Consider the following 18,685-nt stretch of genomic DNA (forward strand, 5'->3'; position numbering starts at 1 on the left):
CATTATCGAAAGTAACAAGGATTCCTCTTAGTGACATTGGTGGAGAGATCAACCATATTCTCTCATGCAGAGTAGGATCATAGGGTTCAAAGAGACAAGAGGATATTCTTGCACCTTCTATAACACTTGTTCCTACACAAGGCCCCACAAAAACTACCCCCACCTCCTTAGGATCCTATAGCACCTCCTACAACACACTCTCATACTTAGGCCCCCACAGAATGACAACATCTATTTACGATTATGTTTTCAGATGAGATAGTCGACTTGGACTACGTTATTTTATCACTACATAATTCATATATTAGTTAGATTGGTAAAGCATTACATTATGCTATGGTAAATATATTTATATGTTTACAAAATTATTTGTTACTATATTTTACACTTATAAGTTTAACATACTTGAGTTTAAATACATGTACCTAGAGACATACATATATTATTGATTCAATCTAACTTGTGTAGATACTTATATTTCACAATTTATTGTAGTTATTATAAAATAAAATAAAAAATAATTTATTTTATATGAAACCACCAATGTGATTGCTATTAGTTTTTTTGCGTCAACAGGGGTTATGATTGAAACTGTTATAGTCGAAAGGGTTTTGGTTGTAACTATCTATGTGGCATCCTAAGTGGTAGCCACACAAGCAGAAATTCAATTTCTCCAAACTTTTCAATTTCAAGGCTGATTTCTCCATACAAAATGAAGTTTTTTCAAAAACTAAAAATACCCTTTTGTAGATCTCAGAATCAAGATTATAATCATATAAATTTTGTAGTATTTTGAGTAATTATAATATACTATAATTTTAAAATATTACAAGTAGGTATTTTAAGATTCAAGAAGATGTCTATTCAAAAAACGAAAAAAATAATTAAATCATGTTCAAAAAATAAAAATTTATATTTACCTCTAGAGGAGAAAGTCGTCACAAGAATATGTAATTTATTTTTTAAAAATATGTAGATTTGATAGAAAAAGTTTGGCAGGAAAAAAAGTCAAATTCTAATAAGTTTGAATTCAAACACTTATAACTTGAAACATATAAGTCCAAAATCAATTTTTTTTGTCCATTAGGTATACATATCAACTATAAGATATTAAGAAATTAGACCAAAATAAGATCATTTGCATATATTTTTTTGGCGGCAACAAAACTCTATATTTTCAACATTTAAAAAAATGAAATTAGACTTTAAAAACTAAAAAAATGATAAAATTTTCACTCAATTTTTATAAAAATAATTGTAAGAATAAACTTCGTCCAATTTTACACATTTCATTGGTTTACATCATCTTCAAATTCTAAACACAAATTTCCCTTTCTGCCATTAAAGTTGAAAAGTTTAAGTTTTGATATCCTTTTCCTTTATAAAAGGTGAAATAGGTTTGTGCTTTTAAACAAAGGATAATCTTAATACATAGCATAAAAAACTTGAAGTTCAACACCAAAATAATGATTACTATTAACCATTTCATAATATTAAGTCTGAAACTAGGCCATGAAATCTCATGATCCAATCAAAAAATAAATAGTGGCATGTTTACAATGCTTAGTATATATAGAAAAATATCTCACTAATAACAAAGATTTAACAAGAAGATGTTGTTTCACATGAAAGATGAGTCTCATGCACCAAAATTATTCTTTTTGGATTCTTCTTTATTTGTATCAAAAGTGCCAATGAGAGGATCTACACCTTTAGGATTGTAAGCAGTAGTCTCCTAGGTTGGGCCTACCTTGTCGCTCTTCAATTGGATGTCCCCATTCACTTTTTGGATATCAATGACTTTCTCTTTAGTGAACTATCTTAAAGTTGCACATTCTTCCTGATTTAGCATGTTTGAATAAATGTCAAAGAAATGGTCTAATTGTATACCATCCTTATATACAATCACTATGCCCTCATCAATCTAGATCATGAAATGGTTGTTTGGGAACTCTACATCTATTGATACTTATGACATGACATTGAAGAAAGTGAGTTTAAACATAAACCTAGTAAGTTCCCTCTTGATATTTTGGAAGACTTTCCTATTCCTCTTTTCTAAAGATACCAAAGCACTTCAATAGATAAAGAAAACTAGAACTTATTAAGCATATTGTGAAAATTATCTACACAACTAAAAAAGACTTATTTCCATCATAGGCCTAAATGCTTACTACCCAAATTAAGGCTACCAAAACATATATCCCAAATCTAAACATTACAATAAAATAATACATGCTCAATAGATTCAAGATAATTACAAATTGGATAGAAAATTGATGGAAACCCAAAAAAAATCACAGACCCAATAGAAAGTTTTAAAAAATTAAATATCAATCTAAAATACACCTTCTTAGGTTCAACACAAGATAAAGATAATTTAAACATCCTACTTTGGTTAGTTGATAAAATAATTTCATCATCCCATCTTTAATTACTTGATAAGATAATTTCATCATCCTACTTCATCAGATTGTATATATTCTTAGTAGATATCTCATTAAATTTGATACCATTGTTCCACTTTAAATGTAAAAGAAAATATTGACTATCCATTATTTTACTAGGAAAGAATGGATTAACTACTCTGGAGATCAAATTATATTTTTCTTTTGAGAAATTGGAAAGACATACAAAATACACAACTCCCAAAATTCTAAGTGATTTCAAATTGAGATTCCTCTAACCTAAGAGAGCCCAAAAATATTCCATTTTTAGAAGAAAAACATTGGGAAATGACAAGAGGTTTAGAGTTAAGTGAGACACCCCACAATAAGGATCTGTCCAATATAACATAGGAAGGTGAGGTAGAAATAACCTCTTTACAAACTAGAAATTTTCTCAAAGAGCACCATGCCCTCCATAGCAACTTAGGCATGGGGGAACCACCTATTTTAATTTAAAAATATCCTAGAATTAGGTCTAGCATAGAAGCATCCTTCCACTATTTTTCTTTCTTTATAGAAGCTTGTAAAATATTTTGTCTAATAAGTACTTTCTTATATGTTTCATTACCAACCAGGACTTTATTGATCCATTTGGAAGCCAAAGCTAAACCCTAAGTTTTAAGGTACCTACAACCCAAACCCCCAAGATTCTTAGGAGTTCAACACCATTTCCAACTTACACAATGTCTGTTTTATGAAAATAAGCCATTAGACTATAGGAATTCCCTCAAAATTCTCTTCAAAACATTAAATTAATAATTAGCAAAGAACCATCCTAAGTAAAATTATATGGCATGAGAGGAAAGAACCTTTTTTGTTAATTGAACTCTACTTTCAAAGGATAACACATGATTTTTCCATTGTCATGTATTGCATACTTTATTTGAAGCACAGAACTTTAGACTTTTCTAAGCCACAATTGTGAGTCTTTTACAAGCTTGTGCTAGGTAAAAGAGTTAATTGTATCTTGTATCATTTGAACAATGGTACCATTTCCTCTTTCATTTCAAGATAAAAAAAACTCAATCTTCTATTTGTTATAGTAGGTCTCTTATTAAATATGAAGTTTCCATTTACTTTTTTATTCCTTTACATAGGGAACAATGTGCCCTGATAAAATGATATGTTCATACTCTCATTATATTTAATGCAGTAGCTATCCTTTTTGATTTTGTCTCTTGGGATCCCTATGAATTATTCCAATCATAATGTAATAACTTTTATATGCATGTGAATCTCTATAGGCTTACATTTTTCTAGCTATGATATTATGATTTTTGTTTGTGATTTTCATGTATTTAAAATATGAAACTATTATAGGAATTTTTTTATTCTTATGTAATATTATATATTTTATCTTTTCATCTATCATGTAAATAACAAGGTAATTTATCTTAGCCATCAAGTCTACTAGTACCTTTATCTCTACTTATATTTATCCATGATAAACTATTTGAATCATTTTGATTCTTCCATCCTCAATTAATGTTAACTTTGTAGTTTAACTAGAAATGATGTTTCTACTCCGTCTCCCCATTTATGCATTCATTCACTCCAAGTACATGTGTCCTTCTTGCTCTTGAAAGATAATATTATTTAGATTTTTTCATTGTTTATCTTTACAGCTTATTTATTAATTCAATTTTATATTTCTATATTCCTTATGAGGAAATGATGACCTTTATTGTTCTTCTAAATTTATTATGATTTATCCAACCTCTGATATCTCAATCTTTCCAAGGAAAATCATATAGTATCTTTATTTGCACAATGAACAAAGCCATTAGATAAAACATGTTTCTATAATTGTTCTATTTTGATTCTTTGTGGATCTAAGTTATGTATAATTCCATTAGATGTTCAATAATCTAGGAGTCAATAGATATTGGTGTAACTAAGATTTTCCATTTCTTAGTCTCATGTAGATGAACCATCCTCTTAGAAGTTTGCATCTACATGTTCAGAAGGAGCACCTTGACAACTAACTAGCGAAGAATGCTACTTTTAGTCTATCATCATGCTTAGGAAATGACAAATATTTACCTTACCTTTTTTTCTTGAATTATTAATCATTGGGAATTTAATTGTATGGTGTATCTTATACACAAGTTGTGTGGAATACTTTACAATAATTTTCCATTTGTAAATATTTTAAAAAGACACTGAATTGCAAAAAAATATTGCACTTTTTAAATATGGATTTATATAACATTTTTTAATATGAATAAAAGGACATATCTTTTCATGAATAAAATACTAAATATTTCTTTTTCACTTTGTATATCTCATTATGTCTTGAATGTTTAACCCAAATAATGCACAACACACATCATTTTAAAATTTCCAATTGTACTAATGTATCCTAGCTATAAAGGTCCATATAGGTTTGCCAAATTTTAGGAAAGTGCTAAAAGTTGGTGCCAAGTACATATTGTAAAAAAACTTAATTTCCAATCTTCCTTACCAACAAATTTGTCTATTTATGGATTTTGTATTGATCTTAATATGAACATGTTCTCACAATAGTTGAGTCAATACCTTAATGGGTTATAAATGATTGTGAGGATTTACCTATCTTCACTAGTTTGAACAAGTTATAAACATATTTTTTAAAGAAAATATTAAAGGTCCATTTGAATTTAGATGAACATCATCAAAAAAGTTCCAATGAGAATTTTGTACATGAGATAGAAAGCTTTGTCACATGTACAACATTCTTGTTGGAACTTTTTGAATGGTGTCCATTAAAAGTTAAATATTAACACATTACATGTTCTAGAGAAAACACACTTGTGTAGATCTATGGGTGAGTTTCAAAATTTTGGTTTGTGAAGTGAAATTTCAATAATTCAAAGATAAGCAATGTTCCTCACCATGGAAGATGCAAAGGAATGGACAAAGTCATCATGAGTTCATCAAGATTCTAAATTTCAGGAGCATTTAAGTTTTTTATTTTCATGATACATATGATTATGAGAATCAAATATTACAAAAAAATTATTGTCCATTAAGTGATTGGCACTAAAGAGAAGAATTGCTAAGAGTTATTTCACATACTTTATTGGTTTAGTTTTAAGCACATTACTTGGAATAGTAAGAAGACATTTTTTCTAGAAAGATATATTTGAGAATAGGGATGAATGTCAAGTTAAAGTTTCAATTTCAAAAGAATGTGTTAGTGCATCTATTGTAGCCTCAAAAAAATGTGTTAATGCTTATATTGTAGCTTCAAAAGAATGTGTGAAATGAATAATATTCATGAAGAAAATAAAGAATTATGAGGATGGGCTCTAAAATAATGTAAAGGAGAGAGATGAAAATATTATCTCCTACTTGGAGAAGATAAATCATTTTACTAAGAAAAAGAACATGGAGGGTATTTAGATAAATGTGGATCTAGGTAGCAAGAAAAAGGAAGAAAATATTACTATCAATCATTTACCTAGAAAAATAATGAGGGTGAGTCTTAACAAGAGAGTATTTTCTTCTTCCAAAGGCATGAATCAACCTAAAGATCCCATGAAGGAGGTCACTACCATTGGGGACTAGGCTACAACATATCTTAAGGAGATTGTTTAGTTTTTTCTCTTTTGGTTTTGGGGGTTTGTCCATAGGGTTTTTTTGTTATTTCTACTTTGTTGGTCTTTATTTCCTATGATTTTTGGGTTGAAGGATTCAAACATAATCTATTGAGTGTGGCATAGTTGAATAACAGTCGATTCAAGGTAGAATTTAAGAATGGGAAGGCCAAGATACTAGATGGAAAAGGAAATCTAGCTGGGTCTAGTAACTGCAAAAAAGGTAACTTATTCTACCTTAATCTTAGTGAAAGTTCATGTTTTATTGCTTAAGTTGAAAAAAGTTGGTTATGGCATAAAAGGTTATGTCATGTGAACTTTGACAACTTGATCAAGATAAGAAAAAATAAAAGAGTAAGAGGTATTCCTAGTTTGAGGAAACTTGATATGGGCCTATGCAATGATTGTCAAATTGGTAAGATGGGAAAAAAAAGTTTCAAGAGCAAGAACTTGTTGATATCTAATTGAAAAGATCATTTGAAAGGAGTATTATTAAGCAGGAGATTGTTGAAGAAGACTATGTGTTTCAATCATTGTTTTGCCACTGATGTCAAACCTGTTATTTGTTGATAAGATAATTTATTATATGTTTCAAGTACTATCACTTAGTTGATTGATGAGGAGGATTTGATCAATAAGATGCCAAAAAAGTACCTAGAGAAAAGGTTGAGTTATGATTATGTAATAAAGTACAAGGATCAGTTAAGATAGTGATAACATAATGTATTGATGATCTATTTGAGGTTACAAAATGGCTAGCTACACTTAGAAAGTTTAGAAGAATAAGTTAAACAAAGTTCATCTACCAAGCTTGACCAAGTCGATAGTAGGTGCTAAGAAAAGTTAGTTCAAGCCGAGCAAAAAGTTAGTTGGAGCCGAGTGAAAGAAAATTCTAGTGGATGCCAAGCAAGATAGTAGATGCTAAGTAAATTTCAAATGATGTTGAGCACCAATAAAATCCAGTTGATGTCGAGTGATTTTACAATTGATGTCGAGTGATATAGTACGTACCAAGCATAAGAAGATTGATGATGCCAAGCTATTGCATTATGACAAAGATTGAAGATTGACCAAATAAAACCTAACAAGTTTGTTTTCTTAGAACTTGTGAATCAAGAGGAAGATAAGATTGATGAGCTGGTGGCACAGAATCTTATGTAAATCAGTTTGTAGGAAAATTTTAATGGATTCTAAGAGAATTTTCTAGAGAGGACAAGATATGGGGTAGATACATAGTATCCTACCTAATCCACCTAAAATCCTAATTTAGATGAGGGATGATGAGCAGAAAAATGTTTTAATTTCCTATATATAGGAATGTTTGGTCATGAAGCAAAGTGAGTTAGAGAGTTTGGTGTGAGAACCTGAGAAGGAGAAGGAGAAAGGGGTTTTGCTTCATCAAGTGACCTAAGAGAAGAGTCTGTAATGGCATACTAAGCAAGAAGGCTTAAGAAGATGAATGCTTGAAGGGTGAACAAGCTATCAGAGCTACAAAAAATGGAAGCCAAGCAGAATTGAGGACTGAATAGAGATCTATAATCTGCAAGTGAAGTTGTGAGTTTTATCAGATCAAAGCTCTATTGTTACTTTCTAGCAATTGTATCAATCTAGGGTAAATCCTTTAGAGTAAGGTTGACTTAATAGTCATTGAAAAATCCTTTAGTAGGGTGGCATTCAAAGTGAATGGCCTAAAGTCCTCTAACAAGGTGATAGAAATCCCTTAATCGGGTCATATTTTACAGTGTGTATTGCAACTTTTAATAGGGTTGACCTTTCACAGGGCATCACTTTAGAAGAGTGAAAAAGGAGTATCATGTTACTGGTAGTTTTTCTCAAAATGGGTTTCCATGTTAAATCATTGTGTCAAATGTACTAATGAATGTATTGTATTTCGTGCTTTATATTTCTACAAGATTGACTTGACAGTAATATATAAGTTTTAGTAGGTGCACAATGAATGCATGAATGGGTATGAATGTTTAATGGGTTCACTGAATTGTGAGAAAAATTTTATTTGTACATCTGGACCTTGAATAACTAATTCACCCTCCCCTCTTAGTTATTCTAAAAGAATTCTAATAATTGGTATCGGAGCCATCTACTTAAAAGGATTAGTTTTAAGGAACTAGAAGCACAAAGATCAAATGTCAAAAAGAGAAGTACCCAAGCTCAATAGAGATAACTTTCTTGCATGGTAAAGTTTGATGAAACTACACCTTGGAGGACTTGGAGATCATGCACAATCTTCCATTAGAGTGGAGCAAGTTGATCCAACAGAAGCCCTAACTATTGAAGATGTGAGGAAAAAGAAAGAACACAATCAAGCAATGTTGGAGATTGCCTCTACTTTTAGCTATGATGAATTTGATGATATCAAAGGATGTGACAGTATAAAGAAGATGTGGAATGCCCTGGCCACCATCTATGAAAGAGACAAAAATGTTCAAAGAGCCAAGTCAAAGAGTCTCAAAGGTAAGTTTGATGACATGAGAATGGGAGAAGGTGAGAATATTGCTCAATATGTTCCTAAAATAAAAGAAGTTGTTAGTGTAATAAAAGGTGCTACTGATAAAATAGAGGATGATACTGTGCTAAGTAAAGTCTTAAGGACATTATTGCCTATTTATGCCATCAAAGTTTCTGCAATCCAAGAGTTAAGATGTATACCAGGAAATGATCTAACCCTTGAAGGTCTAGTAGGTAGACTCACTACTTTTGAGCTATCTAATTTTGACAACTATAAACTAGAGGGTATTGAATTAGCTTTATAGTTTGTAAATAATAAATTTTTATTATAAATATTGAAACATAAAATGCATAATAGATATAATAACAATCTAAATTGTAAATAATAAATCATAGTAATAAATGTTAAACCTAATTATAAATCTAATTAACTTCACCTTGATCATCTATTATTCAAGTGGACCTTAGACTAAATTGATCCCTAAACAAATTTCAGATTAACCTAAATTGTAAACTAAAGTTTATCCTTAAATAAGTAAAATAAAATAAAATTAGAAAAAATAAATAGACAAACAACAAAGCCCAAATGCTCAACTATCAGAGTTAGAGCAAAGAAAAATAATCGTTACTAAAAATATTTTCCTCAAATATTCATTTTAAAATCATTTGTACCTACCTAAAACTTACTAATTTAACAACTGAATTTTTTTTAAAATCTCAGAAAATATAAACATGTAATACCAATTGATGAAATCAGACTAAAATTCTGCACATTTGCTCCATTTTTACGAGTCCAAAAGTCCTTCCAATAGGAAAAATGCATACACAGAGATTATGATGACTGTGCCTGTACTTCAGACTAAAAAAGGAAAGGGAAAATTATAGGTAATGCTCAGACAAAATTTTCCAAACCAGGCGCCCAATTACAACAAACAACCGGCCTATCAATGCTGAAATCAAATTATTTAAAACATTAGATAGACAGTGCATAAAAAACACCAAAACTCACATAATCTAGATTATGACCAAAACTCACATAATCTAGTGGTAGCGGCAGAAGAAGAAGCACAACAATTGGAAGAAAAAAAAAAGCTGATATGGTGGCGCATCGGTAGCTAGCCACTAATTAACAGGGCAGTTTTGCTGCTCACAAGAAATGTGAGGCCCGGTTGAGATGACCCCACATAATTATAGTACCATCCGTTGTGCGAATCTGTGCTATTAGAGAGAAGATCAATGCTGCAGATCGGGACATTAAGGCAAGCTCGCTGAAAATTTGAAGTTGTTACAGATTAAAAGAATGTAAATACATGTAAAAGGAAGCTAAATAGAGAGAAACTATTGAGATTGCAGTGAATACAAACTTCCGGCCGTAATGGACTCCAATCGCACTCCTGTCAGATATGATCCAGTCATATTATGTCCCCAACAGTCCACAAAAGGTTCACCCTTTGCCCATTTCCTCAAAGCGCACAAATGGTGATCACCAGCACTGATTTTGACATATTCTGTTGTGGCTGGCGACACTCCCATCTGAACGTACGCATTGTTTGCCCAGCAATATGCCTGCCCAGAGCCCTCCACTCCACACACAAATCCATCACCGCCGATCAGCCCTATGAACACCATTCTGAGAGGTGCTCCGTACACGATCGTCGCATCTCTTCCAAAGCAAGTCACGAAATGCAAACCATTGGTGCTCAATCTGCAGAGCGTCCGTCCATTTTCTCCATAAGAAGCTGCTAGAGAATTCATAGAACTGACCGCCAAAACAACTGTTAATTCAACAGCCAGGGAAACAAAGAACGCCACTACATTTTCCATAATCTAAACCCATATAGGATTATGGCAGTTGGCTGAGATAAATGCGTGTTTTTGTTGAAGATGCAGATCAAACATGTACCATACAAAAAAATTGGAGACGACGACACTTGTCAGACAGTGATAAAAGAATTTCATATTCTGAAAACACTAAACGACAAATGTAATAAAATATTCCAAAGACTACACTTGTCTATTTTCATATTTTGAAATTAATTATTAGATTAGTCAATCATCTTTCCAAAGTAAGTAAGTAAGGTAAGGTGGTTTTATGGCAGTTGGCTGAGATAAATGCGTGTTTTTGTTGAAGATGCAGATCAAACATGTACCATACAAAAAAATTGGAGACCACGACACTTGTCAGACAGTGATAAAAGAATTTCATATTCTGAAAACACTAAACGACAAATGTAATAAAATATTCCAAAGACTACACTTGTCTATTTTCATATTTTGAAATTAATTATTAGATTAGTCAATCATCTTGCATAAGTAAGTAAGTAAGGTAAGGTGGTCAAATTATTTAAAACATTAGATAGACAGTGCATAAAAAACACCAAAACTCACATAATCTAGATTATGACCAAAACTCACATAATCTAGTGGTAGCGGCAGAAGAAGAAGCACAACAATTGGAAGAAAAAAAAAAGCTGATATGGTGGCGCATCGGTAGCTAGCCACTAATTAACAGGGCAGTTTTGCTGCTCACAAGAAATGTGAGGCCCGGTTGAGATGACCCCACATAATTATAGTACCATCCGTTGTGCGAATCTGTGCTATTAGAGAGAAGATCAATGCTGCAGATCGGGACATTAAGGCAAGCTCGCTGAAAATTTGAAGTTGTTACAGATTAAAAGAATGTAAATACATGTAAAAGGAAGCTAAATAGAGAGAAACTATTGAGATTGCAGTGAATACAAACTTCCGGCCGTAATGGACTCCAATCGCACTCCTGTCAGATATGATCCAGTCATATTATGTCCCCAACAGTCCACAAAAGGTTCACCCTTTGCCCATTTCCTCAAAGCGCACAAATGGTGATCACCAGCACTGATTTTGACATATTCTGTTGTGGCTGGCGACACTCCCATCTGAACGTACGCATTGTTTGCCCAGCAATATGCCTGCCCAGAGCCCTCCACTCCACACACAAATCCATCACCGCCGATCAGCCCTATGAACACCATTCTGAGAGGTGCTCCGTACACGATCGTCGCATCTCTTCCAAAGCAAGTCACGAAATGCAAACCATTGGTGCTCAATCTGCAGAGCGTCCGTCCATTTTCTCCATAAGAAGCTGCTAGAGAATTCATAGAACTGACCGCCAAAACAACTGTTAATTCAACAGCCAGGGAAACAAAGAACGCCACTACATTTTCCATAATCTAAACCCATATAGGATTATGGCAGTTGGCTGAGATAAATGCGTGTTTTTGTTGAAGATGCAGATCAAACATGTACCATACAAAAAAATTGGAGACGACGACACTTGTCAGACAGTGATAAAAGAATTTCATATTCTGAAAACACTAAACGACAAATGTAATAAAATATTCCAAAGACTACACTTGTCTATTTTCATATTTTGAAATTAATTATTAGATTAGTCAATCATCTTGCATAAGTAAGTAAGTAAGGTAAGGTGGTTTTATGGCAGTTGGCTGAGATAAATGCGTGTTTTTGTTGAAGATGCAGATCAAACATGTACCATACAAAAAAATTGGAGACCACGACACTTGTCAGACAGTGATAAAAGAATTTCATATTCTGAAAACACTAAACGACAAATGTAATAAAATATTCCAAAGACTACACTTGTCTATTTTCATATTTTGAAATTAATTATTAGATTAGTCAATCATCTTGCATAAGTAAGTAAGTAAGGTAAGGTGGTTTTATAGTCCACGACACTATGCCATAGTTTTTGGGTTTACATATGGTGACAATGATATGGGACTACCTCATACTCTTTTTCGAGAGGTGCTTGGCACTACGAACGAGGTGTACATGCCCTACCCCCCAGTGGGATTTGAACTTGTGACCTCTCTTTCAAGAGTACAAGTTCTCCACCACTAGGCCAACTCAGGCTGTACTATTATATTGATCATTGATTTTAAAATGATATTTTGAGACTTAAGAAAAGGGACACTTCGGCGTAATAACTAATATAGATATCAATTATAAAATAATTAAAATTTAATTTATTATAGCCTTAAAAAAACATTATTTAGTTGTATTTAGATTTTATTTTTATTGACTTTACTTTTTTATTTTGATTTTTAAAAACATTATCTTCAAACCTAATAATTTTAGCAACTAATATCTTTATTTTTAATGTTAATGTAATTAATGCCAATAGGCATTCTACAATAGCAGAACAAGGAGTGGGATAGTGTGAGCGTGTTAATGTTAACTTTTATTCTTCTAAGTTAAATTTGACAACCACCTACATGTCAAAAGTTTAAATCTTATTATAAATAGAATATACTTTTAATAATAATATAATAAATAGAACATAAAATATCCGTTTAAAAGAATATTTGTAGATATAAATCATCCATTTTTTAATAAATTAAAATAAAAAGCTTAAATTAGTAAAAAACTAAATAAATGGAGATAAATGAAATATAAATAATTTTAGATGTATTAAATTAAATTATAATTATTTTGTAGTGGATATCTATCGGCATTTCTTTAGATAGATTTATTTAACATATCTATACTAGTTTATTAATGTCGTTAGCCATTCTACAATGGTAGAATAGGTGGAGTGGGATGGTGTGAATGTGTAAATGTTAAATTTTATTCTTCTCAGTTAAATTTGACAACCATCTACATGTCAAAATTTTAAATCTTATTATAAATAAAATATATACTACTTAGAACAATTGAATACCACATAAAATATTTGTTTAAATTATAATATTTGGAGATTCATTTTTTTAAAAATAAAAATAAAAAGATAAAGTTAGTAAAAATTTAAATAAATGGAGATAAAGGAAATATAAATAATTTTTGATATAGTAAATTAAATTATAATTATTTTGTAGTGGATATTTATTAAAATTTCTTTATATAGATTTATCTAAGTTATCTATGCTAGTTTATTATTATAATGAACATTGAAGTTTTGAAATGTAGATGATTGTCAAATTTAAGCTATAAATGTAATTGCTAACATTAACATGCTCATACTATAGAATGTTTATCAACATTAGTTATATGAAATAATCAATTAAAAAAAAATTAACTTTATTATGATATTGGTAAACTTTTAAAAAAATTATCATTTAAAATCTATTTGTTACACCTAATTCCAATCTTGTTTGAGTTGACATATCCTTCATCAGCCCTCAGCCCTACTCTTCTAGGTAAAATAATGCTTTATTTTCTTCTCTTATTTATTATTCCTATTATAATGCCATCACATACTTTTATACCATGACTATTCTTCATTTATTTCGACTATCTATATCTCTACAACTCTTGAGATTACCTCTTGGAGACCACTACCTCTTATATTCCAAATATCAAATATGCATTTATTCATGACCAAAAATAATTGTGGTATTCAACGACATTTATTCAAATTATTTTCTATTATAAAAGATTGTTCCTTTCTTTCATACCTATTTGTCTTAAGATATCAATATCACTCTTCCTTCAAATGTCCCATTTATAGAATCATTGTTTCATGACATGAAGTTTTCTTTTGTTTATGATTATACCTAACTACATTTAAAGATAAATTTAATTACTTATATATTTATTATTATTTCTTATTTTTGTTTTAATATAGAGTAAAATAAAATCCAACCATTTGTTTTACTTGGAAGTGTGTGTTATGTGCTTGGGCACATTTTTTTAGCACAAAATAAAAGGTGTACAATGCTACTGTAAAAGCAACATTGAAGAAATATTGATGAAAATACAAATGATTAAAAAAGTAGTAACAATCTAGGAAAGAATCTCGTTAACTACCTAGAAATGAAATAATGGAAAATCCTAAACAAATAGTAAATATTCAAGTTTTGAAACTAATTGTTTAAATATGATGAGTGATTTGAACAAAAGTATTTCTAGGGACCTAGGGATTCATATCTTACAAAGAACACACACAAATATTTAGATCCACACATGTACAAAGGTTGACGTGATGTCATCATTAATGTGTATGCCAATAGTTTCATGGGTCCAAAAGAAAAAAATAATAGATTTGAATTGTTGAAAAATGTCATAAAATTTATTTTAAACTTATTTAGAATTGAATAGGTTCCTTGAGGAGGATATTAACATCCTATTTAGAGATTTAATTTTTTTAAGCTAGTAACAATCATGATGCAAAATTGAAAACATGATTATTATTTTTAAAATTATAATAATCTCTTTTAGTATAATACTATTTTACTTTTAACATGTTAGTAATTGATTAACATTTAATGTAAAATTATCATTTTTCCAAAACTATTTTTGAAGTCTTCAAACCTCATTATTATAATACTAAATCTTATATTAAAATTAATTTAAATCTATTAAATACTTTATAAATTAAATTAATTCTAATATATAGGATTATACTTTATTAGGACATTTGTTAGGGTTAGGTTTTTATTGGGAAAATGCTTAAGGTAAGGATTCAAGGGTTATGGTGGAGATTAGGGTTTGACATTTAGGATTCGGGTCATGATTTAACATTCATAATTAGATATTAGGATTAAGTACTCAATATTAGGGTTTACCATTTAGATATAGGGTTTATCTTAGGATTTAAGATTCAAGGTTAAGCTTTATATTTAGTATGAGGGTTTAACATTTATGGTTGTTATTAGGTTATTATTAGGTTGAGAGTTATGGTATGAGTATGCATCATAGCTAAGATTGGGATTTATATTAAGGTTAGGTTTTACAATTAAAGCTAGGATTTAGAATTAGGGTTATGTATTTACACTTAGTGATTAGCAGTTAGTCTTAGGGTTTAACATAAGGATTGGATAATGATTTAGGGTTTATCATTTAGGATTATATTTAGGATTTGGATTTAGGATTTAGTTTTTAGGATTATGATTTAGTAATTGGGCTCAGGATTAGGGTTTAACATTTAGGGTGTAACATTTAGAACTAGGATTAGGATTAAGGCTTAGAATTTAAAATTTATTTAGTAATTTATGATGTTGCATCATGGTTAGTATTATAGTTATGAGTAGAGTTTGAATTAGGTTAGAATTAGGGTTAAAGTTCAAGATTTAGAATTATGATTAAATAATAAGGGCTAGGATTAGTGTTTGATATTAGTGATTAGGACCTACTATTTAGGATCATAATTTAGGGTGGAATTAAAATTAGGGTTTAGCAAATATGATTTAGGGTTAGAGAGACTTAGATCTAGGGTTAAGCTTAAAAATATATTCTTAACCATGAACCTAACTACAATTGAACTATAATACTAATTCTAACCATTAATTTTAGTGAAAAATCTTAATCCTTATGCTTATATAAATTCTACCATTAATTACAAGCATAATGAAAAAAATCATAACCCTAATTTATTTGATATTGTCATTACAATTTTTTTTGGGTGATTAGTAGTAGAGTTAAAATTTAGGGTTTTGCATTTAGATTATAGTTTGGATTATGGTTCTGATGCTAATCATAGTAATATTATTGCCAAGGTTAGGGTTTATAATTATGATCAAGGCTTATATTTCACCATTAGCATTATAGTTAGAATTATTGTTAGGTATACTACATTTAAAAATAGATAAAATAACTGAGAAGACTATCCACCTCATGTATTCAAATATGTAATATGGATCCTCAATTTGTTCTGCAATTCAAATTTGTGCACAAGTTAAATTTTGCACAATGTGTTTTCTTAGTTTTTATTTTTGTTATTTTCCTTAAATCCATGCTTACTTATTAGAGTTTAATTCCACTACACTTCCCTCACACATATTTATAAATTTTCTCCAATTGTCATGTTATAATTAAATTTTATTTAATCTACCTCACAAAATTGTACAACATATCTATTATCCTTTTACCTATTTTTAATATTTTCCTAGAAATCATAAAAATGAGTAATATGTATTTTCAACTACCGTATAGTATTTCTATTTATTTTTAAGTTCTATCTAAATCATACATTATCTACTCTAAATACTTATTTGAAGTACGTTGTTACAATTTTAGGGACCACCTCCAATTGGTAGAGTTATATAGTTGTCAATTGAATGAAAGGTACATGTTTACATTTCAAAATTTTCACAAAAATGATAAAGTTATACTAAAGCTTACTTTTGGTCTAGTTTTTTTTATAATAAGATAAAGGATAAACTTCATACATAGCATTAAAAAGTTCAAGTTTAGCATGAAGATAATGATTAATATTGACCATGTTTGAATATTAAGTTCGAAACCATGCCATGAAATCTCACGAGAAAATCAAAATACAATGAGTGGCATGTTTGTGATGCTTAGCATATCCAAAAAAAATTTAATTGATAATAAAGTATTAACAAAGCATTAGCCATTTTTATGCACCTTGTACTTCGAGTCAGCCCCCATTTTGGCTACTTCTAATTTCAAAAATAAAGCATTAATAAAAAAGATATCATTTCACATGAAAGACTAGTCCATGTACCAATAATATTAGTGTTGCATTTAACTTTATTTCCATCAAAAGCACCAACAAGAGGATCTACACCTTGAGCCTACATTGACCCTCTTCTATTGGAAGGACCCATTCACTTTTTGGATATCAATGACTTTCTCTTTAGTGAACTATCTTAAAGTTTGATGTTCCTTTTTATTTAGCATGTTTGAATAAGTGTAAAAGAAATGGGTTGACTGCATACCATCCTTATATATAATCATTGTTCCCTCCCTAATCTAGATTATGAAGTAGTCCTTTTGGATCTCTACAATTGTAGATACTAGTGACATACTATTGAAGAAGGCAAGTTTAAACAGAAGCCTGGTAGTAAGTTCCCTCTTGATATTTTGGAAGACTTCGCCTTTCCTCTTTTTCTAAAGATACCAAATCACTTCAGTAGACAGAGAAAACTATAACTTATTAAGAACATTGTCAAATTTATCTACATGGCCAACAAGGACTTCTTTCCAAGATAGATCAAAATGCCCATTACCAAAAATAGAGCTCAAATCTAATTGGGCGAAATATTTGATCAAAGAACACATGCTCAACACTTTCAAGATAATTACACATTGGATAGAAAACTGATGGAAACCCAAAAAAAAATCATAGACCCAGTAGCAAATTTTTCTAAAGTAAATATCCATCTAAGGCACATTTTCTTAGGTTCAACACAAGAATTTCACAAATTATCAAGAAATAATATCCATACACTAATTTGTCAATTAAGGTCTCATCTCTAGTTAATTTCTAAATTAATTTCATCATCCTACTTCATCAAATTATAAACTTTCTTAGTAGATATCTCATTTAATTTGATACCACTACTTTAACTGTAGAAGAAAAGATTGACTATCCATTATTTTACTAGAAAATAATGGATTAACTATTATGGAGATCAAGGTATATGTTTTCTTTTGAGAAATTGGAAAGACACAGAATACATTAAAAAATACTACCAAGATCCTAAGTGATTCCCAATTAGGACATCTCTATCCTAAGAGAGCCCAACAATATTCCATGTTTTAGTAGAACACCAATGGGAATCGACAAGAGGTTTAGAGTTAAATGTCCAAGATAGCATAAGATGGTGAGGTAGAAATAATCTCTTTACAAACTATAAATTTTCTCATAGAGCACTATGCCCTCCATAGCAACTTAAGAATAGGGGACCAACCTATTTTAATTTAAATATCTCCTACAACTAGGACTAACATAGAAACATCTTTCTATTATTTTCATTTCTTTATAAAATTGTATATAATATTTTGTCTGATAAGTACTATCTAAGATTCATTACCAACTAGGGATTTATTGATCCATTTGGAAGCCAAAGTTGAACCCCTTATTTTTAAGATCCATACAAACCAAACCCCTAATATTTGTAGGAGTACACCACCAGTTCCAGCTTACACAATGTCTATTTTTTGAATCCAAGCCATTATAGTATAAGAATTCCCTAAAAATCCTCTCCAAAACATTAAATATATAATTAGCAAAGAGCCATGTTGAGGAAAAATATATGGAATGAGATGAAATAACCTTTTGAACTACTTGCACTATGCTTGCTAAGGACAACATTTGAGTTTTCCATTGTCATGAATTATGTACTTGATTTGAAGGTCATGTTGTGAGTCTTTTTCAAGCTTGTGTTGGGTACAAGAGTTAATTTCCTCTTGCAAAATTTGAACAATGAGACAATTTCCTCTTTTATTTCAAGA

General features: G+C 30.3%; 2 protein-coding genes across 4 annotated transcripts; both read right to left on the bottom strand.

The window, feature by feature from the left end:
* Positions 1-9,273: 9,273 nt before the first annotated feature.
* Positions 9,274-10,781, bottom strand: LOC149563413 (serine/threonine-protein kinase-like protein ACR4). 2 transcript variants are annotated; one of them, XM_089824008.1, is made up of 2 exons: positions 9,856-10,781; positions 9,274-9,759 (listed from the first exon to the last, which is right to left on the bottom strand). In XM_089824008.1, the coding sequence occupies exons 1-2, from the start codon at positions 10,313-10,315 to the stop codon at positions 9,746-9,748; spliced, it is 474 nt and encodes a 157-aa protein (XP_089680134.1). In that variant the 5' UTR covers positions 10,316-10,781; the 3' UTR covers positions 9,274-9,745. The 2 variants fall into 2 exon arrangements, with proteins under 2 accessions (XP_089680134.1, XP_089680133.1); XM_089824007.1 differs by having other exon boundaries at positions 9,852-10,781.
* A 78-nt stretch (positions 10,782-10,859) lies between these two features.
* On the bottom strand, positions 10,860-11,905 carry LOC149563414 (serine/threonine-protein kinase-like protein ACR4). 2 transcript variants are annotated; one of them, XM_089824009.1, is made up of 2 exons: positions 11,231-11,905; positions 10,860-11,138 (listed from the first exon to the last, which is right to left on the bottom strand). In XM_089824009.1, the coding sequence occupies exons 1-2, from the start codon at positions 11,692-11,694 to the stop codon at positions 11,018-11,020; spliced, it is 585 nt and encodes a 194-aa protein (XP_089680135.1). In that variant the 5' UTR covers positions 11,695-11,905; the 3' UTR covers positions 10,860-11,017. The 2 variants fall into 2 exon arrangements, with proteins under 2 accessions (XP_089680135.1, XP_089680136.1); XM_089824010.1 differs by having other exon boundaries at positions 11,235-11,903.
* Positions 11,906-18,685: the final 6,780 nt, after the last annotated feature.

This window comes from Cupressus sempervirens, chromosome 4 (assembly GCF_028749045.1).
Source record: "Cupressus sempervirens isolate cs-2001-9-10 chromosome 4, ASM2874904v1, whole genome shotgun sequence".
Lineage (NCBI taxonomy): Eukaryota > Viridiplantae > Streptophyta > Pinopsida > Cupressales > Cupressaceae > Cupressus > Cupressus sempervirens.